General features: G+C 42.1%; 1 protein-coding gene across 1 annotated transcript in view; it reads right to left on the bottom strand.

Annotated features, from left to right (window-relative positions):
• Positions 1-27766, bottom strand: part of DDX60 (DExD/H-box helicase 60) — a 288318-nt gene that overhangs the window by 242980 nt on the left and 17572 nt on the right. The window contains exons 3-6 of the mRNA XM_077279474.1: positions 26694-26757; positions 20373-20562; positions 12509-12847; positions 12268-12363 (exon numbers count right to left, since the gene is read on the bottom strand). Coding sequence (XP_077135589.1) covers positions 12268-12363; positions 12509-12847; positions 20373-20562; positions 26694-26757 — 689 coding nt within the window. The remainder of the gene's footprint in view (positions 1-12267; positions 12364-12508; positions 12848-20372; positions 20563-26693; positions 26758-27766) is intronic.

Consider the following 27766-nt stretch of genomic DNA (forward strand, 5'->3'; position numbering starts at 1 on the left):
GTGAAGGACCTTTCGATGACGTCACGGCTTGTGATTGGTCGCGGCGGCCCACGTGACCGCTCAGCGACCAATCACAAGCCGTGACGTAATTCTCTCAGGTCCTAAATTCCTCATTCTAGGAATTTAGGACATGAGAATTACGTCACGGCTTGTGATTGGTCGCTGAGCGGTCACGTGGGCCGCCGCGACCAATCACAAGCCGTGACGTCATCGAAAGGTCTTTCAAGCGCCATTCTTAGGAACGGAAGATGCCGGTTACCAGCGGCGATGTCCAGGCTGCGTCGGAGAGGTGAGTATATCAATATTTTTTATTTTAATTCTTTATTTTACACTTAAATGTGGATTCCGATACCGATTTCCGATATCGCAAGCATATCGGAACTCGGTATCGGAATTCCGATACCAGATTCAGAAGATCGCCGACCTCATGGCCGACCCCACACAGGGGTCGGGTCGGGTTTCATGAAACCCGACTTTGCCAAAAGTCGGCGACTTCTGAAAATGGTCGACCCGTTTCGCTCAACCCTATTCATATGTGCTAGATTTACGTCTTTTTTCTTCCAGTAGCAAAAGCTCCACAAAACTCGCAAAAATGAACTACAGTATATTCTAAAGCTAACTTTATACACATTTTTGATACCCTTTTTTGGTGAAGAAAGGTTCAGCATTTTAACATTTGTTTTTTCTTAAATCTTTTAAAAGGGTTTTAGTATTTAGATTTTTCTTAATGTATTTTTTCACCTGGAACTATTTTTTGCATTTATGATGAATCTTTATTAATCTTTAAGTTCAGAACTATGATTGAAAACCAATCGGTTTGAAACGCATAAGGCCATGAGTTTCCAGGGTTACTTGCCTTTTTTCTAAACTAATGGTTTTAGATTTTTGTTTTTAAATAATCATACATGGATCTATTGCTGGATACCTTTCCTTCATTGCTGCTGCTCTTTTGCTGCTAACACAAACTTCTTTCCGTGCATGGCCATTGGATTCTACCGCGGTGAGCTGGATTTTTTCTCCATTTTTGTATTTCATTGTTAGGGCTCCTTCTCACTTGTAAGAAATACGTCCGAGTCTCGCAGGTTCAAACCCTGCTCTGGCGCCGGCACTCCGGAGCGGAGCGTGCAGCTCCATGTATTGCTATGCGGCCGCACGCTCCGCTCTGGAGAGCCGGCACCAGAGGAGGGTTTTAACCGGCGAGACTCGGACATATTTCTCGCAAGTGAGAAGGAGCCCTTAGTGGGTAAAATAAGTATTTGATACCCTGCCAATTTTGCAAGTTTTCCCATCTACAAAGAATGGAGAGGTCTGTAATTTGTATCGTAGGTGCATTTCTACTGCAAGAGACAGAATCCAAAAATACAAAAAAGGAAATCACATTGTATGATTTTTAAATAATTAATTTGAATTTTATTGCATGAAATAAGTATTTGATCACCTACTAACCAGCAAGAATTCTGGCTCCAATGACCTGTTAGTTTTTCTTTAACCCCTTCATGACCGGAGGTATTTTCGTTTTTGCATTTTCGTTTTTTTACTCCGCTTCTTCCAAGGGCCATAACTTTTTTATTTTTTGGTCACAATGGCCATGTGAGGGCTTGTTTTTTGTGGGATAAGTTGTACTTTTGAACGATACCATTGCTTTTAACATATCGTGTACTGGAAAACAGGAAAAAAATCCAAGTGCAGTGAAATTGCAAAAAAAAAGTGCAATTCCACAGTGGGATTTTTTTTTTACCATGTTCACTAAATGCTAAAACTAACCTGCCATTATGATTCTCCAGATCATTACGAGTTCATAAACACAAAACATGTCTAGGTTCTTTTTTATTTAAGTAGTAAAAAAAAAAGTCGCCTTTTTCCGAGACCTGTAGAGTCTCCATGTTTCGTGATCTTGGGCTGCATGAGGGTTTATTTTTTGCTCTCCGAGCAGACATTTTTAATGATAACATATTGGTGTAGATAAGATCTTTTGATGTTATTTTGATGCCTGTTATTGCATTTTATTGCAATGTAGCAGCAACCAAAAAAAACATAATTCTGACGTTTTTAATTTTTTTCTTGTTACGCCGTTTAGTGATCGGGTTAATTATTTTTTATATTGATAGATCGGGCAATTCTTAATGCGGAAATACCAAATATTTGTATATTTGATTTTTTTTCTTGTTTTATTTTGAATGGGACAGAAGGGGGGTGATTTCAACTTTTATAGTTTTTAATTTTTTTTATATTTATCAAAACTTTTTTTTACTTTTTGCATGCTTCAATAGCCTCCATGGGAGACTAGAAGCTGCAGTTGTCTGATCGGCTCTGCTACATACAGACGATGAACAGATCCCCTGTACAGTATATAGCAGAAATGCTCACTTGCTATGAGAGGCGACCCCTGGGCGACTCTCATAAAAATTCAGCTATGACAACTACAGAGGTAGGGTGACTCGCGATCACGTGATGGGGTCGACAATGGGATTTCTGGCGCGTTTACCGGAAGTGCGAGTTAAATGCCAAATGTTTAAACCAAGTCTAAGAACGCACTTGCGTTCAAAACGCGTCTGCTATTCTCATTTATGTGTCCCCTGGACTATTCCTCCATCATAGAGGATGTTTGCTTCCTGTATTTTTATTTTTTTTACTGATTTTTAATTCTTCTGGAATAAAGACTTCATGATTTTAACCATGTCTCCATGAATTATGGATCAGAAGCTGGATCAACTTTTTCCCTCACTAAGATCCGCAAGGCTGGAATGGGCTACAGGACAATAGGCAAGCAGCTTGGTGAGAAGACAACTGTTGTCCCAATAATTAGAAAATGGAAGAAACACAAGGTAACTGTCAATCTTCCTCAGTCTGGAACTCCATGTAAGATTTTGCATTGTGCGATAAAGATGATTCTGAGAAAGCCCAGATCTACCCTGGAGGGCCTAGTCAATGTCCTGAAGTGAGCTGGGACCACAGTCTCAAACATTACTGTAATAACACAATATACCGTCATGGATTAAAACCTTGCAGGACACGCAAGTCCCCCTGCTCACGCCAGCACATGTCCAGGACCGTTTGAAGCTCGGCAATGAACACCTGTATGATCCAGTAGAGGCATGGGACAACGTAATGTGGTCAGATGAGATCAAAATAGAACTTTTTGGTACCAATTCCACTCGTCGTGTTTGGAGGAAGAAGGATGGCTACAACCTCAAGAACACTGCCCCAACTGTGAAGCATGGTGGGGGAAACCATACTTTGAGGGTGCTTTTCTGCAAAGGGGACAGAACAACTGCATAGTATTGAAGGGAAGATGAATGGGGTCAAGTATCACAAAATTTTGGCCAACAACTTCCTTTCCTCAGTAAGAGCATTGAAGATGGGTCGTGGCTTGGTCTTCCAGCATAGGCAACTAAGGAGTGGCTCTGTAAGAAGAATTCAAGGTCCTGAAGAGGCCTGTCTCCAGACCTGAACCCAATGCAAAATATTTGAAGCCCAGTGACAGCCCCGAAACCTGAAAAATATGGAGAATATCTGTATGGAGAGTGACTCAAAATCCCTGCTGCAGTGTGTGCAAACTTGGTCAAGAACTACAGTAAACCTCTGACCTCTGTAATTGTAAACAAAGGTTTCTGTACCAAACATTAAGTTCTGTTTTTCAATTGTATTAAATACTTATTTCATGCAATAAAATGCAAATGGATTATGTAAAAATCGTACAATGTGATTTTTTGGATTTTTTTCTTTTTTATATACTGTCTCTCACAGTTGAAGTGCACCTATGATAAATATTACAAAACTCTCTTCTTTTTTTTTGTAGGTGGGAAAACTTGCAAAATCTGCAGTGTGTCAAGTACTTAAGGTACCGTCACACTCAGCGACGCTGCAGCGATATAGACAACGATCCGATCGCTGCAGCGTCGCTGTTTATGTCGCTGGGGAGCTGTCAAACACAGCAACTCCAGAACGATGCAGGAGCGATCCTGTGACGTAACGGTGACTCACTTATCGTTCTCACAGGTCGTTAGCTCCATGTTTAACATTGCTGACATCGTTGCTTTTGCTGTCAAACACGACGATACACGCCGATCTGACGACCAAATAAAGTTCTGGACTTCTAGCTCCGACCAGCGATATCACAGCGGGATCCAGATCACTGCTGCATGTCAAACACAACGAGATCGCTATCCAGGACGCTGCAACGTCACGGATCGTTGTCGTTCTCGTTGTAAAGTTGCTGAGTGTGAAGGTACCTTTATTTTCCCCACCTTGTGCAATCTTTTGACAAGGTGTAAATGCTGCTGTTCTCCTGAATTTGTTCTTGTTTCGGCTTGGCTTTCTCGAGGACTCCTTGAGAAAGGCAAGGAGAAATGCACGTTGGAGTCCTAGGGTCTTGATTGTTCGGTCAATTTCTCATTTTCATATATAGTATATTTCTACCTAATATCTGTATTGAATTCATCTTATACTAATTATGCTATACTTATATCTAGTTTGCGGATAAATAAATATAAATATATATTTATATATATATACACACAAAACCAGAGTATTTTCCTCCAGCACACTATGTTTTGTGAGGGTTTAGTTAACGTTTCATACATGGGCTGGTTTTATGCGGGTATCCATAGAGTGGGAGGGAGGGTGCCTGCCTTTTCTCCATCTGCACAGCCGTGTACTGACAGGACCTGTGTGATGTCACAATCATGTGGTCAGTCACATGATAGATAGGTGTCACATGGTCTAGGGTTTAAGTGGCTTGCAAGACAGCAATGTGCAGTGTAGCTGGAGAGGAAACACTCCAGGAAAGTGTTTGCGCCCGTGTGGCATGCTATGGACCTGTACCGTGGACACTATACTATTGAGAGGGCTGCACCCCACTAGGAAAAGGCCTTGTTTATTTTCCTTTGCTTGGTTTATGCTGCCTAACTTAACCAAGCATGTTCTTAAAGAGACAGTTTTGTTTATACCTGTGTCCAGCCGAGTGATTATATATTATATATATTTACTTATTATTATACTCCATCTTTTTCAATACTATATCCCTTTGTATGAAGCCATGTCAATTAGTATAGAGTACAATACTGACTATATATATATTCTACCCATACCTGATGCATTTTCCATGAATTTTATTTTGCTCTACATGTTTTTACTGTAGTTATTAACCCCTTCATGACCCAGCCTATTTTGGCCTTAATGACCTTGCCGTTTTTTGCAATTCTGACCAGTGTCCCTTTATGAGGTAATAACTCAGGAACGCTTCAACGGATCCTAGCGATTCTGAGATTGTTTTTTCGTGACATATAGGGCTTCATGTTAGTGGTAAATTTAGGTCGATAATTTCTGAGTTTATTTGTGAAAAAAATGGAAATTTGGCAAAAATTTAGAAAATTTCGCAATTTTCACATTTTGAATTTTTATTCTGTTAAACCAGAGAGTTATGTGACACAAAATAGTTAATAAATAACATTTCCCACATGTCTACTTTACATCAGCACAATTTTGGAAACAAATTTTTTTTTTGCTAGGAAGTTATAAGGGTTAAAATTTGACCAGTGATTTCTCATTTTTACAACAAAATTTACAAAACCATTTTTTTTAGGAACCACCTCACATTTGAAGTCAGTTTGAGGGGTCTATATGGCTGAAAATACCCAAAAGTGACACCATTCTAAAAACTGCACCCCTCAAGGTGCTCAAAACCACATTCAAGAAGTTTATTAACCCTTCAGGTGTTTCACAGCAGCAGAAGCAACATGGAAGTAAAAAATGAACATTTAACTTTTTAGTCACAAAAATGATCTTTTAGCGAAATTTTTTTTATTTTCCCAAGGGTAAAAGGAGAAACTGTACCACGAATGTTGTTGTCCAATTTGTCCTGAGTACGCTGATACCTCATATGTGGGGGTAAACCACTGTTTGGGCGCACGGCAGGGCTCGGAAGGGAAGGAGCGCCATTTGACTTTTTCAATGAAAAATTGGCTCCAATCTTTAGCGGACACCATGTCGCGTTTGGAGAGCCCCCGTGTGCCTAAACATTGGAGCTCCCCCACAAGTGACCCCATTTTGGAAACTAGACAGACCCCCCAAGGAACTTATCTAGAAGCATAGTGAGCACTTTAAACCCCCAGGTGCTTCACAAATTGATCCGTAAAAATGAAACAGTACTTTTTTTTCACAAAAACATTATTTTAGCCTCAATTTTTTCATTTTCACATGGGCAACAGGATAAAATGGATCCTAAAATTTGTTGGACAATTTCTCCTGAGTATACCGATACCTCACATGTGGGGGTAAACCACTGTTTGGGCACATGGTAAGGCTCGGAAGGGAAGGAGCGCCATTTGACTTTTTGAATGAAAAATTATCTCCATCGCTAGCAGACACCATGTCACGATTGGAGAGCCCCTGTGTGCCTAAACATTGGAGCTCCCCCACAAGTGACCCCATTTTGGAAACTAGACCCCCCCCGAGGAACTTATCTAGAAGCATAGTGAGCACTTTAAACTCTCAGGTGCTTCACAAATTGATCCGTAAAAATGAAAAAGTACTTTTTTTTCACACAAAATTTCTTTTAGCCTCAATTTTTTCATTTTCACATGGGCAACAGGATAAAATGGATCCTAAAATTTGTTGGGCAATTTCTCCTGAGTACGCCGATACCTCATATGTGGGGGTAAACCACTGTTTGGGTGCACGGCAAGGCTCGGAAGGGGAGGCGTGCCATTTGACTTTTTGAATGGAAAATTAGCTCCAATCGTTAGCGGACACCATGTCGCGTTTGGAGAGCCCCTGTGTGCCTAAACATTGGAGCTCCCCTACAAGTGACCCCATTTTGGAAACTAGACCCCCCAAGGAACTTATCTAGATGCATAGTGAGCACTTATATCCCCCAGGTGCTTCACAGAAGTTTATAACGCAGAGCCGTGAAAATAAAAAATCATTTTTCTTTCCTCAATAATGATTTTTAGCCCAGAATTTCTTATTTTCCCAAGGGTAATAGGAGAAATTGGACCCCAAATGTTGTTGTCCAGTTTGTCCTGAGTACGATGATACCCCATATGTGGGGGTAAACCACTGTTTGGGCACACGTCGGGGTTCGGAAGGGAAGTAGTGACGTTTTGAAATGCAGACTTTGATGAAATGCTCTGCGGGCGTCACGTTGCCTTTGCAGAGCCCCTGATGTGCCTAAACAGTAGACACTCCCCACAAGTGACCCCATTTTGGAAACTAGAACCCCAAGGGAACTTATATAGATGTGTGGTGAGCACTTTGAACGCCCAAGTGCTTCACAGAAGTTTATAACGCAGAGCCGTGAAAATAAAAAATAATTTTTCTTTTCTCAAAAATGATTTTTTAGCCCACAATTTTTTATTTTCCCAAGGGTAACAGGAGAAATTGGACCCCAAAAGTTGTTGTCCAGTTTCTGCTGAGTACGCTGATACCCCATATGTGGGGGTAAACCACTGTTTTGGCACACGTCGGGGTTCGGAAGGGAAGTAGTGACGTTTTGAAATGCAGACTTTGATGGAATGCTCTGCGGGCGTCAGGTTGTGTTTGCAGAGCCCCTGATGTGCCTAAACAGTAGGACCTCCCCACAAGTGACTCCATTTTGGAAACTAGACCCCCAAGGGAACTTATCTAGATGTGTGGTGAGCACTTTGAACCCCCAAGTGCTTCACAGAAGTTTATAACGCAGAGCCGTGAAAATAATAAATGTGTTTCCTTTCCTCAAAAATATTTTTTTAGCCCAGAATTTTTTATTTTTGAAAGGGTAACAGGAGAAATTGGACCCCAAAAGTTGTTGTCCAGTTTCTCCTGAGTACGCTGATACCCCATATGTGGGGGTAAACCACTGTTTGGGCACACGTCAGGGCTCGGAAGGGAAGTAGTGATATTTGAAATGCAGACTTTGATGGAATGGTCTGCGGGCGTCACATTGCATTTGCAGAGCCCCTGATGTGCCTAAACAGTAGAAACACCCCACAAGTGACCCCATTTTGGAAACTAGACCCCCCAAGGAACTTATCTAGATGTGTGATGAGCACGTTCAACCCCCAAGTGCTTCACAGAAGTTTACAACGCAGAGCCGTGAAAATAAAAAATCATTTTTCTTTCCTCAAAAAAGATGTTTTAGCAAGCAATTTTTTATTTTCACAAGGGTAACAGGAGAAATTGGGCCCCAATATTTGTTGCCCAGTTTGTTGTGAGTGTGCTGGTACCCCATATGTGGGGGTAAACAACTGTTTGGGTGCACGTCAGGGCTCGGAAGGGAAGTAGTGACATTTGAAATGCAGACTTTGATGGAATGGTCTGCGGGCATCACGTTGCATTTGCAGAGCCCCTGATGTGCCTAAACAGTAGAAACACCCCACAAGTGACCCCATTTTGGAAACTAGACCCCCGAAGGAACTTATCTAGATGTGTAGTGAGCACTTTCAACCCCCAAGTGCTTCACAGAAGTTTATAACGCAGAGCCGTGAAAATAAAAAATAATTGTTCTTTCCTCAAAAATTATGTTTTAGCAAGTAATTTTTTATTTTTGCAAGGGTAACAGGAGAAATTGGACCCCAATATTTGTTGCCCAGTTTGTTGTGAGTACGCTGATACCCCATATGTGGGGGTAAACCACTGTTTGGGCGCACGTCGGGGCTTGGAAGGGAGGGAGCACCATTTGACTTTTTGAACGCAAGATTGGCTGGAATCAATGGTGGCGCCATGTTGCGTTTGGAGACCCCTGATGTGCCTAAACAGTGGAAACCCCTCAATTCTAACTTCAACACTAACCCCAACAAACCCCTAATCCTAATCCCAACTGTAGCCATAACCCTAATCACAACCCTAACCCCAACACACCCCTAACCACAACCCTAACCCCAACACACCCGTAACCCTAATTCCAACCCTAACCCTAACCCTAATCCTAACCCTAATCCCAACCCTAACCCTAATCCCAACCCTAACCACAACTGTAACCCTAACACACCCCTAACCCTATCCGTAACTCTAACCACAAGCCTAATCTTAACCCTATTTCCAACCCTAGCCCTAATTCCAACCCTAACTCTAATTCCAACCCTAACCCTAAGGCTATGTGCCCACGTTGCGGATTCGAGTGAGATTTTTCCGCACGATTTTTGAAAAATCTGCAGGTAAAAGGCACTGCGTTTTACCTGCGGATTTACAGCAGATTTCCAGTGTTTTTTTGTGCGGATTTCACCTGCGGATTCCTATTGAGGAACAGGTGTAAAACGCTGCGGAATCTGCACAAAGAATTGACATGCTGCGGAAAATACAACGCAGCGTTTCTGCACGGAATTTTCTGCACCATGGGCACAGCGGATTTGGTTTTCCATAGGTGTACATGGCACTGTAAACCTGATGGAAAACTGCTACGAATTCGCAGCGGCCAATCCGCTGCGGATCCGCGGCCAATCCGCTGCGGATCCGCAGCCAAATCCGCACTGTGTGCACATGCCATAACCCTAACCCTACCCCTAACCCTAACCCTACCCGTAACCCTAACCCTACCCCTAACCCTACCCCTAGTTCTAACCCTAGTTCTAACCCTAACCCTAGTGGAAAAAAAAAAAAAAAATGTTTTTCTTTTTTTTATTATTGTCCCTACCTATGGGAGTGATAAAGGGGGGGTATATTTATTATTTTTTTTATTTTGATCGCTGTGATAGAACCTACCACAGCGATCAAAATGTACTTGTAATGAATCTGCCGGCCGGCAGATTCGGCGGGCGCACTGAGCATGCGCCCGCCATTTTGGAAGATGGCGGCGCCCATGGAGAAGACGGACCGACACCGGGAGCCTCGGTAAGTATAAGGGGGGGAGATCGGGGCACGGGGGGGGGCGTCGGAGCACGGGGGGGTGACATAGGAGCACGGGGGGAGCGGACAGGAGGACGGGGGAGCGGAGCACAGGACGGAGAGAACTACGGGACAGATCGGTGGCTTGGGGGGGCGATCGGTGGGGTGGGGGGGGGTCACTTCAGTATTTCCAGCCATGGCCGATGATATTGCAGCATCGGCCATGGCTGGATTGTAATATTTCACCAGTTTTTTAGGTGAAATATTACAAATCGCTCTGATTGGCAGTTTCACTTTCAACAGCCAATCAGAGCGATCGTAGCCACGGGGGGGTGAAGCCACCCCCCCTGGGCTGAAGTACCACTCCCCCTGTCTCTGCAGATCGGGTGAAATTGGAGTTAACCCTTTCACCAGCTCTGCAGGGACGCGATCATTCCATGATGCCACATAGGCGTCATGGGTCGGATTGGCACGGGTTTTCATGACGCCTACGTGGCGTCATGGGTCGGGAAGGGGTTAATATTTGTGTGTACTAATAAAATTATATTTATGAATTTTATTTTGTAGTTATTCATTTTTGTATGTTTTTTTCAGCTTAGGATACGTAATTAGTAGGGTTGAGCGAAACGGGTCGGCCATTTTCAGAAGTCGACGACTTTTGGCAAAGTCGGGTTTCATGAAACCCGACCCGACCCCTGTGTGGGGTCGGCCATGAGGTCGGCGATCTTCTGAATCTGGTATCGGAATTCCGATACCGAGTTCCGATATGTTTGCGATATCGGAAATCGGTATCGGAATCCACATTTAAGTGTAAAATAAAGAATTAAAATAAAAAATATTGATATACTCACCTCTCCGACGCAGCCTGGACATCGCCGCTGGTAACCGGCATCTTCCGTTCCTAAGAATGGCGCTTGAAAGACCTTTCGATGGCGTCACGGCTTGTGATTGGTCGCGGCGGCCCACGTGACCGCTCAGCGACCAATCACAACAAGCCGTGACGTAATTCTCAGGTCCTAAATTCCTCATTCTAGGAATTTAGGCCATGAGAATTACGTCACGGCTTGTGATTGGTCGCTGAGCGGTCACGTGGGCCGCCGCGACCAATCACAAAGCCGTGACGTCATCTAAGGTCCTTCACGCGCTCATTCTTAAGAAGGAAGGCTGCCGGAAAGAAGCCGAGGGTGAGTATATTCCTATTAGGTATATACTCACCCTCGGACGTGCCCTGCTTCTTTCCGGCAGCCTTCCTTCTTAAGAATGAGCGCGTGAAGGACCAATCACAAGCCGTGACGTCATTGAAAGGTCTTTCAAGCGCCATTCTTAGGAACGGAAGATGCCGGTTACCAGCGGCGATGTCCAGGCTGCTTCGGAGAGGTGAGTATATCAATATTTTTTATTTTAATTCTTTATTTTACACTTAAATATGGATCCCAGGGGATGAAGGAGAGTTTCCTCTCCTTCAGACCCTGGGAACCATAGTATCCCATTGCACTGCATTGGGTTTCATGTTTCGGCCGACCCCGACCCCGACTTTTTTATAGGATCGGCCGATTTCACTCGACCCGACTTTTGAGAAAGTCGGGTTTCGTGAAACCCGACCCGATCCTATAAAAATAAAAGTCGCTCAACCCTACTAATTAGTACATATACTGTATGTGTTATTTAATGTTTGTGTAGGTTTAAAGGGAACCTGTCACCCCCCCCCCCCCCCCCTCAGGTGTTTGGAACTAAAAGAGCCATCTTGTGCAGCACTAATGCTGCATTCTGACAAGGTGGCTCTTTTAGTTATGCTCCTTGCACAGGCTGAAATAAACACTTATAAAATGTGCCCCCTCATACCGTGAAGTCGCCAGGGAGGTGGGTCTTTCCCCCCTAATTAGACGCAGCACAGCCCCGCAGTGTCTTCTGATTTATTCACACTGCGGGGCTGGGATTCATGGGCATGCGTAGTGCATATCTTCGCCTCTCACTCATCTCCCTCCGCCTCCTTCAGACTGTGCGGCGTCAGCATGCCGCGGCGATTACATGCCCAAGAATTTGCAGAAACTGGAGGCTTTTTGCCAAGAAGAGTGGGCAGCTTTACCATGTGAGAAAATAAAGAACCTCATCCACAACTACCACAAAAGACTTCACGCTGTCATTAATATTAGACAGGGCAATACACGGTATTAAGAAATGGGGTATGTGAACTTTTGATCAGGGTCATTTGGATGTTTTCAGTTGTCATTATGATTTAAAAAGAGAAAACACAGTATGACAATAAATGGCTTCACCCAACCACTAACCATGAGTGGAGAAAAAGTTTTGGTGTTATCATTCGTATTCTCTGAAAAAAGGCCAAGAAAGCAAAAAATTTGCCGGCGTATGTAAACTTATGAGCACAACTGTATACTTAATGGACATATTATCTCACAAGTACAGCAGTTTTACAGACATATTTTACTAAACAGCAAGAATTTGTACCTGTTCCTTCCAGTTCATGGACTTTAGGGGTTTAAAGAGAGGTTTGGGCAAGTTGTCTTTTAACATAATAATTGTTGTTGGAAAGTTTTTGTTTACCTAAAGAAAAAGAAGGAAATCTGTAATATCGTTTTCACCTTCAACATCATATTTACTCCTTCAGTATCCAATATGTAATTCTTGCCCATTTTTATTTATTATTTGCTTTTCAAATTTGGATGAGACTAGTCCATAAACTTCTTACCTCTGTTACCGACGCTTTAGTCTTAAGGGAAGATCTGATATGGTATCCATAAACCCTGAGATGATCAGATTCCTGTCCATCAGTTAGCACAACATCAATGTTATTTTCCAGAGAATCTAACATTAGCATATTTAAGAAACATGTTTGCTCGGAATTCTTTCCAATATCAGACACCATCAGAAAGTAAGGAGACTGCTCCCTGAGAAAAGATTTCCATTCTGATGAGAGAAAGTTTGAGAACGTGTACACGGTTGTGTTTGTATTTTTCTGCAGGTGAATTTCCAATTGAGTTCGCCAGGACATTAACATCGGACATCCAGAATATGTTTCTTCCATATCCTATAAGTAGCCCAAAAAACACTTGAGGTGATATATTTGTTCAAAATGTTATTCAACTGAGAAAATAATGCAAAATATCTATTAACATGAAGATACAAAAAAAATAGTAGTAAAATGGAACTCTTTGGCTCCTTTCATTTAATTTACAAAGGCCATTTTTAATTCTATCCCTACAAATGTGTTTCTAAGGTGATATACAGTATAAGCTATAGATTTTTAAAGCAAAAAGAAATTACAAAATGGCTGCAAATTACTGGACTATACAGGAGCTATCAATCAATTCTCTCAACTATGAGATCACTATTGATTCTTGGTTGAAACTAAATCCCGCAGACTCCCTGCCCAACAACTACTGATTGAAGCTGTACCTCATAGGCTTTTTGCATTTTTTCTCCATGACTTAAAACAGATGTCCAGGTTTAGCACGAAAGTCTACGGTCACTTGATGCACATTCCTGGCCACATTTCGACTAGACGGGCGCATCTTAGCTCAATATAAATGAATTGAGCAAGGACTCACATGTCTAGTCAGAATGTGGCCAGATGTATGCAAATCACACACTTGTAGTCACATGACCACCCACTCCCGGTGCCGCCATAGGAGAATTCTGACTGCACGCACTGTGAGGATTCACATAGTGTGATTGCAGATGTGTGTGTCAATCCTTGGACAACCCGTTTAAAGGGAACCTGTCACCCCCAAAATCGCGGGAGAGGTAAGCCCACCGGCACTAGGGGCTTATCTACAGCATTCTGTAATGCTGTAGATAAGCCCCCGATGTATCCTAAAAGATGAGAAAAAGATGTTAGATTATACTCACCCAGGGGCGGTCCCGCTGCTGGTCCGGCGCCTCCCATCTTCATCAGATGACGTCCTCTTCTGGTCTTCACGCTGCGGCTCCTGTGCAGGCATACTTTGTCTGCCCTGTTGAGGGCAGAGCAAAGTACAGCAGTGCGCAGGTGCCGGGCCTCTCTGACCTTTCCCGGCGCCTGCGCACTGCAGTACTTGAGGGCAGACAAAGTACGCCTGCGCAGGAGCCACAGCGTGAAGACCAGAAGAGGACATCATCTGATGAAGATGGGAGGCGCCAGACCTGGACCAGCAGCGGGACCGCCCCTGGGTGAGTATAATCTAACGTCTTTTTCTCATCTTTTAGGATACATCGGGGGCTTATCTACAGCATTCCAGAATGGTGTAGATAAGCCCCTGATGCCGGTGGGCTTACCTCACCCCCGATTTTGGGGGTGACAGGTTCCCTTTAATTATGCCCATTGTACTGTTAATACTTAGAATGCTTTAATTCATTTCAGGTAATTCTCCCCGCTATGGTAATGCTCCCAAGTTCCATGCAGAGCGGCATCAAAACAGGTAGTTTAGATTATGAATTCTGGTCTTTGGTAGTCTGACAATGCTCTAAGATGTAGACAGGAATGGGAATCAGGGAAACTGCAGCAGAAAGAATAAATAGGAGGACACTTCTATATTGGCTATGTATTATGCATTTATTGTGATGTGGAGGGCTGCTCTAACCTCTTATTTTCAGGGCAATTTTTTATTTTTGCACTTCAACTCTTTTCTCTTTTTCCAAAATAACTTTTTTATTTCTCTTATATAACTGTAGGATTTTTTTTTGTGTTACGAGTTGTAGTTTTGAACTATACTATTCATTTTATTGGACAATGCACTGAGTAACGAAAAATATTCCAAGTGTGGTGAAATGGTGAAAATATGCTATTTTTGGATTTTGTTTTTATATAGTTCATTCTATGATAAAAAAAAACCCTCTAGAAATCTGATTCTCCAGGTCAGTCCGATTACAGTAATATCAAATGTAATTTTTTTTTATTTTAAGAGAAAAAAATTAAGAAGTTTGTAAAAAAATATAAAATAAATTGTTTTTTGCTGCTATTCTCCAACACTTATAACATTTTTATTTTTCCATCAATATACCGTAGGTGTGTGAGGCTTTGTTATTCCCTGGTGAGCTGACATTTTCATTGATAACAAGGCATGGTGATCGAAAAACACATTATAATTTTTTTCTCCATTATTTTAATACACTGGATTTTTCTCATGCAGAAATGCATGCCCTTATATGCCTTGAAATGCTATCAATAACGCGATTAATGGTTTTGTGAGGAATGTCCTGCCACACTCAATGCTTTTGTGCATGCAAAACAACAAGATCCACCGCTTTCAGGTCCTTTTCTGTTGCCAAACAATGGCTTCCCAGAATCTGCAGGCAGTTATAGGACATTGAGGGTATACAGGCAGCTTACAATAGGACACGAAACATGTAGCCTGACATTGTTGTGTTGGAAAACGGCTCCCTCCTGGGACACTTTAGAGAAATGGCCATATTACTGGTTCCATGATTTACCCAATATGTACTGCAAGGGAAATTAGATGTCACACAGTGTGCATCAAACATTGTCTAATCAGAACATCACAAGGCGTCTGCACAACATTTAGCTACGAGTCAGACGTCCAGCTACTGGCACTTCAATTACCTCATGCTACCGCATTCAAAGGCTATCATGGTGCAGAGCAAAACGGCAATTGAGGCTGCAATGGAAGTCTATCTTCTTCAGTGATGAGTCTCGCTTTTGTTTTAGATGCTGCGATAGCGATAGATTGATCTGGAGATCAAGTGTGCAACGCCATGAAGATGCCTTCGCGAAGGAACGTCACATCGGTTCTACTCACAGGATTATGGTGGCAAAACATTAATTTAGTCCTGGAACCAATTGTGAGGCCATTTCTCTAAAGTGTCCCAGGAGTTAATTTTTAACAGGACAGCACTAGGTCGCATGTTGTTTGTGCTACGGTCATCAGCCTAAGTAGCCTAAGCGTGTTACCATGGACAGGAGCATCTCCAATTGACCATATCTGGGACATCATTTGTCAGCCACTGCAAAGGGAGCTGCCAGCAGCGTGCCCAGGTGCGCTAAATGTGTCAGAACATTCCTCAGACAACTATTAATAACCTCACTAATAGAATGACAATGCTTGTAAGCACGTTTTTCTGCATGTTGCACTCATACATAATACTGAGTAAACTGAGATGTTTTGATCACTTTTTTCCATATTTTTTTTTTCATTTGCATGCACATAACATGTTACCATATCATTTACGGTAATTTCTATAACTCCATGACTTTTTCTTCTTGGTGTTGCAATTTCAATGTCGAGGAGTGTATCTATCTACATACATCTACAGGTCATTCTTACTAAATTAGAATATCATCAAAAAGTTTATTTATTTCAGTTCTTCAATACAAAAAGTGAAACTCATATAATATACTAGATGGAGGCCAGATGCTATCGCATTGGGAGGGTGGTATTGTCGCTATGGGTGCAGGCTTTGCAGCATTGAGAATCTATTCCCCCATGTGCTCATTCACCTATCCACTCTCTCTCCCCATGTGCTGACTTCTCCCGTCTGTGCTCTCTTCTTTTACCTGTCTACCCCCTGTGCTATCCCCCTGTCTCTCTCCTTCCTGTGCTGTGTTCGCCAGTCAAAAACAATACTGACATGACAGCAGGAGATAGCATTTTGTGAGGTAAAATATTTTTTTAAAAAGTCAGTGAAATATTTTACCTCACAAAATGAATCCACTGTGATCCCCTGCTGTAATGTCAGTATTGTCTTTTGCTTCCTCCCCTGCCCAGGAGCTGTGGTATGTTCTGTACACGGTCAGACACAGGCAATTTTTAAAATGAACTTTCGTTCGTGGGAAAACCCCTTTAATGTGACCGGCTTCCTCTGCCTGTAGACACGTCGCGCATCTGCCACCGGGATCAGCCAAATGATTCACTGCACCTGCACCTAATTTGCACAGGCGCAGTAAATCAGACTGCCGACATCTTTGTGCAGACAGAAAGCAGTGGTCACATTAAAACAGCGCATGCGCTCCTCCTGCGCAAAGATGGCAGCAGTCAGTGAATCATTCGGCTGATCCCAGTGGCGGCGTGTTCGCGATGGTGTTCCGCTGGTGGTACCGCACAAGAGGCTGCGTGAGTGTGTGAGTCCAAATGTGAGTGCACATGTGAGTGTGAGAGTGAGTGTGTATGTGTGGTGTGTAAGGCGCATAGAGTGTGTGTGTATGTGGTGCGACGGCGTTTCACTAATGGTACCGCGCAATAGGTTGATACCAGCAGCAGTTTCCATATTGAGACACCCATCACTTGGGTATCCCAATATGGCGGTCATTGAACTTCCTCTGCTTGAAATTCTGAGATACGGTGACATCTGGACAGAACAGGAAATGAACACATTACAAGGCAAATATATAAATAGATAGTCATTACAAACAGAGTGATCTATTTCAAGTGTTTATTTCTGTTACTGTTAATGATTATGGCTTAAAGCCAATGAAAACACAAAAGTCATTATCTCAGTAAATTAGAATACTTTATAACACCAGCTTGAAAAATGATTTTAAAATCTGAAATGTTGGCCTACTAAAATGTATGTTCTGTACATGCACTCTATACTTGGCCGGCGCTCCTTTTCCACCAATTACTGCATCAATGCGGCGTGGCATGGAGGCGATCAACCTGTGGCACTGCTGAGGTGTTATGGAAGTCCAGGTTGCTTTGATAGCAGCCTTCAGCTCATCTGAATTGTTGAAGCTGGTGTCTTCCATCTTCCTCTTGACAATACCCCATAGATTCTCTATGGGGTTAAGGTCCGGCGAGTTTGCGGGACAATCAAGCACAGTGATACTGTTGTTTTTAATCCAGGTATTGCCACTTGGCAGTGTGGACAGGTACCAAGTTCTGCTGGAGAATGACATTTTCATCTCCAAAAAGCTTGTCGGCAGAGGGAAGCATGAAGTGCTCAAAAATTTCCTTGTAGATGGCTGCACTGACTTTGGTCTTGATAAAACACAGTGGACCTACACCAGCAGATGACATGGCTCCCCAAACCATCACTGATTGTGGAAACTTCACACTAGACCTCAAGCAGCTTGGATTGTGTGCCTCTCCACTCTTCCTCCAGACTCTGGGACCTGATTTCCAAATGAAATGCAAAATTTACTTTCATCTGAAAACAAAACCTTGGATCACTGAGCAATAGTCCAGACCTTTTTCTCCTTGGCCCAGGTAAGACGCTTCTGGCGTCTATTGGTCATGAGTGGCTTGACACAAGGAATGCGACACTTGTAGCCAATGACCTGGATATGTCTGTGTGGTGATGGCTCTTGAAGCAATGACTCCAGCAGCAGTCCACTCCTTGTGAATCTACCCCAAATTGTTGAATGGCCTTTTCTTAACAATCCTTTCAAGGCTGCGGTTATCCCGGTGGCTTGTGTACCTTTTTCTACCACACTTTTTCCTTCCACTCAACTTTCCATTAACATGCTTGGACACAGCATTCTGTGAACAACCGTTTGTGGCTTACCCTCCTTGTGGAGTGTGTCAATGACTGCCTTCTGGACATCTGTCAAGTCAGCAGTCTTCCCCATGATTGTGGAGCCTACTGAAACAGACTAAGGAACCTTTTTAAACGCTTAGGAAGCCTTTGCAGGTCTTTTTTTGTTACTTATTTGAATTTACTGAGATGCCTTTTGGATTTTCATTGGCTGTAAGCCATAATCATCAACATTAAGGCTGCAGTCACACTATTAGTATTTGGTCAGCATTTTACATCAGTATTTGGAAGCCAAAACCAGGTGAGGAACTATCAGAGGAAAAGTATAATAGAAACACGACAACACTTCTGGATTTATCACCCACTCCTGGTTTGGCTTACAAATATTGATGAGAAATACTGACCAAATACTGATAGTGTAACTGCAGCCTAACCGAAATAAACACTTGAAATAGATCACTCTGTTTGTAATGACTCTATATAATATATGAGTTTCACTTTTTGTATTGAACAACTGAAATAAATTTAACTTTTTGATGATATTCTAATTTTGTGAGAAACTCCTGTATTTCTATCACTAATCTATTTTGTCCCTATTTGTTACATCTACTTCACATGGGGTAGTCCTCCTCTCATTACCATATAGTATCAGTTTGTTCAATAACAGAGCACTACACAGCATAAGCAGGGAGAGAGCAGAGACACTACTGGTGGATCTACACTCCAGCCACAGGATAAACAGTATGGGCCACTATTACGCCAAGTTGCTACTAGGCCTTTTTTCACTGTTTTTTAATGCAAATTTACAGCTGTGTTTTATAGTACCAGCAAAGTCTATGAGATTTCAGAAACCTCATGCACTTATCTTGGGTTTTTTGTACTCAATATTTTTTGCTTTGCATGTTTTTTTGCACAATGGAGCATTTCACTTGTTTTAGAGATTTTACCCATTGAACGTAATGGCTGGTGAAAAAACCCTGAAAATCCGCACCAAAAGATGCAGGTAACAGGTTTTGCAGCGTTTTTTTGTTCCAAAACCTGATTAAAGGGAACCTATCACCCCCAAAATCGAAGGTGAGCTAAGCCAACCGGCATCAGGGGCTTATCTACAGCATTCTGGAATGCTGGAGATAAGCCCCCGATGTATCCTGAAAGATGAGAAAAAGAGGTTAGATTATGCTCACCCAGGGGCGGTCCCGCTGCGGTCCGGTCCGATGGGCGTCGCGGTCCGGTACAGGGCCTCCCATCTTCTTACGATGACATCCTCTTCTTGTATTCACGCTGCGACTCTGGCGCAGGCGTACTTTGTCTGCCCTGTTGAGGGCAAAGCAAAGTACTGCAGTGCGCAGGTGCCGGGAAAGGTCACATTGGCCCGGCGCCTGCGCACTGCAGTACTTTGATCTGCCCTGAACAGGGCAGACAAAGTACGCCTGTGCCAGAGCCGCAGCGTGAAGACAAGAAGAGGACGTCATCCCATGAAGATGGGAGGCCCCGGAGCGCGACACCCATTGGACTGGACCGCCCACCCAGGTGAGTATAATCTAACCTATTTTTCTCATCTTTCAGGTAACATCGGGGGCTTATCTACAGCATTCCAGAATGCTGTAGATAAGCCCCTGATGCTGGTGGGCTTAGCTCACCTTCGATTTTGGGGGTCACAGAATCCCTTTAAGTAGAATAAGATTTTTTTTTTTTTGCACTAAGCTTCATCAGCATGTATGAAAAAGCCAAATGTAGCATGACAAAAATGCAGGAAAAAAAACACACAAAAAACAGAAGAAAAACCAAGCAAAACCTGGTTTTTTATGCGACTTCTTTCCTGCCAAGAGAGCAGGTTTTGCCGAAAAAAAAAAATACTGAAAAACCGCCTAGTATAAACATACCCTTACAGATTAAAATGTAATGAATTTAGAAAACCATAAGCAATTTTAAATTGATGTATACAGCAAATACTTTTTCTCTTGAATTTTGAACAAAGTCTTTATCCACCATGTTTAAATGTATAATTTGCCATCACGCAAAGTTCTATAACAATTCTGCTGTACCATAAGGCTACAATAAAATAGTGTGCAATTGTTGTGAATTTTAGGAATTATTTCCACAATGAAATACTGGAACAGTTCAGACTGACAGGGATAATTACCAACCTGGAAGAAGACAACAACATATCTTGCTCCTTTGTCTGCTAAATTAAGCATGAAACGCTCTACCAAGAAGAAGAAATGTAAACTTTGTCCTTCCTTCAGGGATTCATCAAAAGTGCAGAATAATAATAACGAATCTCCATCAATGACGAAGATATCAGATTCCACATAATCATTAAGAAGGCTTGCAAAGCTGAAGCAAGAGAAGAAAGTAAATTGTGATAATTGGTTTAAGGCTGGAGTCACACATAACGTATAAAAAAATCGGTCCGTTTTACACAGACGAGAATCGCAGAAATGTTCCCTGAACAGTCATCCGTATGTCATTCCTGTGCAATGCGAGAATGCGATTTTTTCGCATGTAAGGATCCGTGTGACATCCGTATGGCATCTGTCTGGCGAGATTTTCTCGCCGGCTTTAAAAATTGATATATATTGGATCCATGGGCTCAAATATTCAGGAAAACATATATACAGTCCATAAATATATATATATATACATATATATGTCAGTGAGACACACACACACACATATATATATATATATATATATATATATATATATATATATATATATATATATATATATATATATATATATATATATATATATATATATATATTTCATTCAGAGCTAGTTAGCATAATAGCCGATAATTCATTTGTCGGCTTTTGTTAAATCATTACAGAACCCGACAGGATAAGAGGAATGGTTTATATACAGTAAACCATTGCATATCCATTATATTTTTATATGTCCCTTGCTAATAATGTTAGTAGTGTGTGTGTAAAATTTTGGAGCTATAGGTGTTAAACTAAAGGATTAATTCATGGAAAAAACTGTTGTGGGCTCCCGCACAATTTTCTCTACCAGAGAGGGAAAGCCAGTGAGTGAGGGCAGATATTAATAGCCTAGAGAGGGACCATGGTTATTGCCCCCCAGCTAAAAACGTCTGCCCCCAGCCACCCCAGAAAAGGCGCATCTGTAAAATGCACCAATTCCAGCACTTAGCCTCTCTCTTCCCACTGCCATATAGCGGTGTCATATGGGGTAATAAAGGGTTAATGTTCCCTTGCTATCGTAAGGTGACATTAAGCCTGGTTAATAATGGAGACACCTATCCATTATTAAGCCACTAGTCTGAAAGGGTTAAAAAACACACACATTAATAATAAAGTCTTTTAATGAAATAATTATAGTATATACTTGGTTAGTGTAGCAAGTTGTGTGCAGCAAGTTTTGCGCATGGCGAGTTTTGTGAGTGGCAAGTTTTATGTGTGGTGCATTTTGAGTAGGTGCAAGTTTTGTGTGAGGCAACTTTTGCATGTGTTGCAACTTTTGTACATGTGGCAATTTTTCCACGTGTGCAAGTTTTGCGTGTGGCGAGTTTTCCATGTGGCGAATTTTGCGCATGGATGGAGGTGATGGGCAATGGTGGTGGTGGGAGGCAATGATGGAGGTGATGAAATGGGCAATGATGGTGGTGATGGGCAATGATGGTGGTGGGGGGAGGCAATGATGGAGGTGATGATGGAGGTGATGAAATGGACAAAGGATGGTGGTGGGGGAGGCAATGGTGGAGGTGATGGGCAATGATGGTGGGGGAGGAGGCAATGATGCAGGTATACAGGTATATACTATATATAAGAGGAGATGACACACAGGTATATACTATATACAGGAGGAGATTACTTACAGGTATATACTATATACAGAAGGAAATGACATACAGATATATACTATATATAAGAGGAAATGAAACACAGGTATATACTATATAAAAGAGGAGATGACACATAGGTATATACAGGAGGAGATGACATACAGCAGGTACATACTATATACAGGGGAGATGACATACAGGTATATACTATATACAGGAGATGACATACAGGTATATTATACTATATATAGGAAGAGATGACATACAGGTATATACTATATACAGGAGGAGTTGACACATAGGTATATACAATATACAGGAGGAGATGACATACAGCAGGTATATACTATTTACAGGGGAGATGACATACAGGTGTATACTATATACAGGGGAGATGATATGCAGGTATATATTATATACAGGAAATGACATACAGGTGTATACTATATATAAGGGAGATGACAAACATGTATATACCGAGGGGAAAATGAGAGGTGTGAGGTGAAAATGAGAGGTGAGAGGTGAAAATGAAAAGGTGTGAGTGCAAAATGAGAGGAATGAGGGAAAATAGTGGAGTGATCCGAAAATGACAGATGTGAGGTCGAAATGACAAGTGTTAGGGGGGAATGAGAGGAGAGGGAAAATAAGAGGAGTGAGGGGGAAAATGAGAGGTGTAAGGGAGAAAATGAGAGATGTGAGGGGAAATATGAGAGGCGTGATGGGAACATGAGAGAAGTGAGGTGCTAAATGAGAGGCATGATGGGAAAATAAGAGAAGTGAGGTGCTATAACTAACCACAGCTATTTACTATGCCCAGGCAATGCCAGGCTGTTCACCTAGTCTTATATATAAAGCTAAATGTGTGTGTGTGTGTGTGTGTGTGTGTGTGTGTGTGTGTGTGTGTGTGTGTGTGTGTGTGTGTGTGTGTGTGTGTGTGTGTGTGTGTCCGGGATTGGCATCTACACCGTCGCAGCTGCAGACACAAAATTTTGCACAGTCACACGTCTGGACCCCGAGAGCATCATAGGCTATGTTGTGAGGCAAAATGTTAACCCCGCGCTTTCCAATCTACATAATGGGGAAAAAGTGAAAAGAAAAGTGTTGGAGGCAAATTGACAGCTGCTAGATGTGAACAAGGGGGACGTAAATAGTGAGAGCAATGGCGCCAAAGAGTATATACCATACCGTTGCTAAGGTGGGGCCCCGACATGGGATACTCACCACACACGGGGATATGAACACACACACAAAATGCGCCACACACTACCAAGTGCTTGAACACATATATCACCCTCAGCACACATTTCATCACACATACACCAACCTCGCCACATAAAAGTCAAAACACAAAAGTCACCACTCAAAACTTGGCACGCGCAAAATTCGCCACATGCAAAACTGGCCACATGCAAAACTAGGCTCATGCAAAACTAGCCACACGTGCAAAACTCACCTCATGGAAGACTCGCCACACGCAAAACTTGCACACGCGGAAAAATTGCCACATGCACAAAAGTTGCAACACATGCAAAAGTTGCCTCGCACAAAACTTGCACATATTCAAAATGCACCACACTTAAAACTCGCCACACACAAAACTCGCCATGCGCAAAACTTGCTGCACACAACTTGCTACACTAACCTGTCACATGCAACTCGACGCACAAAAAGTTGCTACACGCATGTCGCCACACAAAACTCATCTCACAAAAGTCGCTACATGCATGTCACCACACGCAACTCAACACACACAACTTGACACATGAAACACGCCCTAAAACACACACAAGTCTGGTATTATCTCTACAAAATAAAAATCTGATTAATAAGCAGACAAACTACAAGAGCAACAAATGTACCATATAGGAAATACGGCAGCTGTCAGTCACATGACCTGTCTATTATGTGTATGTGTGAGCTAAGACATACAGGTACATACTATATACAGGGGAGATGACACACAGGTATATACTATATACAGGAGCAGATGACACACAGGTATATACTATATACAGGAGGAGATGAAGTACAGGTATATACTATATACAGGAGGAGATGACATACAGGTATATACTATATATAGGAGATGACATACAGGTAAATACTATATACAGGAGATGACACACGCATTTACTATATACAGGAGATGACATACAGGTATATACTATATAAAAGAGGAGATGACACATAGGTACTGTATATAGAGGAGGAGATGACATACAGCAGGTATATACTATATACAGGGGAGATGACATACAGGTATATACTATATACAGGAGATGACATACAGGTATATACTATATATAGGAGGAGATGACATACAGGTATATACTATATACAGAAGAGATGACATACATGTACAGTTAGGTCCATATATATTTGGACAGAGACAACATTTTTCTCATTTTGGTTATAGACATTACCACAATTTAATTTTAAACAAAACAATTCAGATGCAGTTGAAGTTCAGACTTTTAGCTTTCATTTGAGGGTATCCATATTAAAATTGGATGAAGAGTTTAGGAGTTTCAGCTCCTTAACCTGTGCCACCCTGTTTTTTAAAGGGACCAAAAGTAATTGGACAATTGACTCCAAAGCTATTTCATGGACAGGTGTGGGCAATCCCTTCATTATGTCATTCTCAACTAAGCAGATAAAAGGCATGGAGTTGATTTGAGGTGTGGTGCTTGCATTTGGAAGGTTTTCCTATGAAGTAAACATGCGGTCAAAGGAGCTCTCCGTGAAGGTGAAACAAGCCATTCTTAAGCTGTGAAAACAGAGAAAAAACCCATCCGAGAAATTGCTACAATATTAGGAGTGGCAAAATGTACAGTTTGGTACATCCTGAGAAGGAAAGAAAGCACTGGTGATCTCATCAATGCAAAAAGACCTGAGCGCCCACGGAAGACAACAGTGGTGGATGATCGCAGAATAATCTCCATGGTGAAGAGAAACCCCTTCACAACAGCCAACCAAGTGACCAACACTCTCCAGGAGGTAGGCGCATCAATATCCAAATCTATCATAAAGAGAAGACTGCATGAAAGTAAATACAGAGGGTTCACTGCACGGTGCAAGCCACTCATAAGTGTCAAGAATAAAAAGGCTAGACTGGACTTTGCTAAAAAACATCTAAAAAAGCCAGCACAGTTCTGGAAGAACATTCTTTGGACAGATGAAACCAAGATCAACCTCTACCAGAATGATGGAAAGAGAAAAGTATGGCGAAGGCTTGGTACAGCTCATGATCCAAAGCATACCACATCATCTGTAAAACACGGCGGAGGCAGTGTGATGGCTTGGGCATGCATGGCTGCCAGTGGCACTGGGTCACTAGTGTTTATTGATGATGTGACACAGGACAGAAGCAGCCGAAAGAATTCTGAGGTATTCAGAGCCATACTGTGTGCTCAGATCCAGCCAAATGCAGCAAAACTGATTGGTCGTCGTTTCATACTACAGATGGACAATGACCCAAAACATGAAGCCAAAGCAACCCAGGAGTCTATTAAAGCAAAGAAGTGGAATATTCTTGAATGGCCAAGTCAGTCACCTGATCTCAACCCAATTGAGCATGCATTTCACTTGTTAAAGACTAAACTTCAGACAGAAAGGCCCACAAACAAACAGCAACTGAAAACCACCGCAGTGAAGGCCTGGCAGAGCATCAAAAAGGAGGAAACACAGCGTCTGGTGATGTCCATGAGTTCAAGACTTCAGGCAGTCATTGCCAACAAAGGGTTTTCAACCAAGTACTAGAAATGAACATTTTATTTAAAATTATTGAATCTGTCCAATTACTTTTGGTCCCTTTAAAAACAGGGTGGCACATGTTAAGGAGCTGAAACTCCTAAACCCTTCATCCAATTTTAATGTGGATACCCTCAAATGAAAGCTGAAAGTCTGAACTTCAACTGCATCTGAATTGTTTTGTTTAAAATTCATTGTGGTAATGTCTATAACCAAAATGAGAAAAATGTTGTCTCTGTCCAAATATATATGGACCTAACTGTATATAAAATATACAGGAGGAGATGACACATAGGTATATACAGTATACAGGAAGAGATGACATACAGCAGGTATATACTATTTAGAGGGGAGATTACATACAGGTATATACTATATACAGGGGAAATGACATACAGGTATATACTATACACAGGAGATGACATACAGGTATATACTATACACAGGAGATGACATACAGGTGTATACTATATATAAGGGAGATAACAAACATGTATATACTGAGGGGAAAATGAGAGGTGTGAAGTGAAAATGAGAGGTGTGAGGTGAAAATGAGTGGTGTGCGGTGAAAATGAAAAGGCGTGAGTGCAAAATGAGAGAAGTGAGGGAAAATAGTGGAGTGATCGGAAAGTGACAGATGTGAGGTCGAAATTACAAGTGTTAGGGGGGAAAGAGAGGAGTGAGGGGGGAATAAGAGGAGTGAGGGGGAAAATAAGAGGAGTGAGGGGGAAAGTGAGAGATGTGAGGGGGAAAATGAGAGATGTGAGGTCGAAAATGAGAGATGTGAGGGGGAAAATGAGAGGCGTGATGGGAAAATAAGAGAAGTGAGGTGCTATAACTAACCACAGATATTTACTATGCCCAGGCAATGCCGGGCTCTTCAGCTAGTTTTCTATGAATCCATACTTACATTGACTTTTGGTGAATCATATATTTACACTTGTTAGCAATTGATTCATAAAGCTTCTTAAGCCCTAGATAATCAACATAGAAGAGAAAATCAGTGATAAATAATAACACAAATCCCTTTATATAGGCATAAAGAAAGTTTCTGAATTCTTAAAAATAAAAAAAATCCCAAAATTTAAGAATCAAAATAAGGTAGGTACTCTTAGTAGACAAACAATTTGATCTAAATTTGTAGTAAACATTTACATAGTTTTACAAACATTTACTAAGTATTTGTGCCAGTTTTCTAGTAGAATCTGCATGTTCATAACTGTTCTACTCAACTGTGATCTCTTGATACCTTATAAATATAATTTAGTATACACCATAAATTGGGGTAAATTATAGCGCAAATCTTGAGTTTTTGACGCATGGGAAGACAAAAGATGGAACATTCCCGGGGTTGTGATGCGGTGTTGTGACATAAAACGACGGCACCCAGTCAGCACTGGCGTCCCTGTCTCCACCTTTGGACAAACTGAGTATGAAGAAGAAGTCCGGGCTAGAGCTGATCTCTTGCTTCCTCTACATGTTCGATTTGTCCGAAGGCAGAGTCAGAGACGCCAGAGCAGATTGGGCACCATCATCACGGGTCACAACACCGCATCACAGCCCCAGGGAGATGAGTGCTGACACTGCGAGAGCGGCACTGGCACGGGAGGTGAGTAAAGGCTTCATTATTTTATCGGGGCAAAACATATAGTTTAAGAAGGGGTTTTCCTAGTAATGGACAACCCATTTAATGTCTAAGAGAGAGTCTGCAAGCGAACACCGCCATCTGCTGGTCAACGATGATAGGAAAAGGGAAAGCAAAGAGAACTGCATTAGCAGGAACTGAAGAGTAAAGTGCATATTCTTTCGGGGAATAGCTTGAAAGAGATTCCAGATCAGGTGATTGCTGTGGTGCAGTCAATAATTATTAAAGGCCCAGGAAGGCAGTGAAGGGCGAGAGTTGGCACCTGAACCTGTAGCAGGATGGGTGTGCGGTGCAATAAGGTTGGCTTAAAGCCATCATCACGACTGGCCAGGCCCAAG

This window comes from Ranitomeya variabilis, chromosome 1 (assembly GCF_051348905.1).
Source record: "Ranitomeya variabilis isolate aRanVar5 chromosome 1, aRanVar5.hap1, whole genome shotgun sequence".
Taxonomy (NCBI): domain Eukaryota; kingdom Metazoa; phylum Chordata; class Amphibia; order Anura; family Dendrobatidae; genus Ranitomeya; species Ranitomeya variabilis.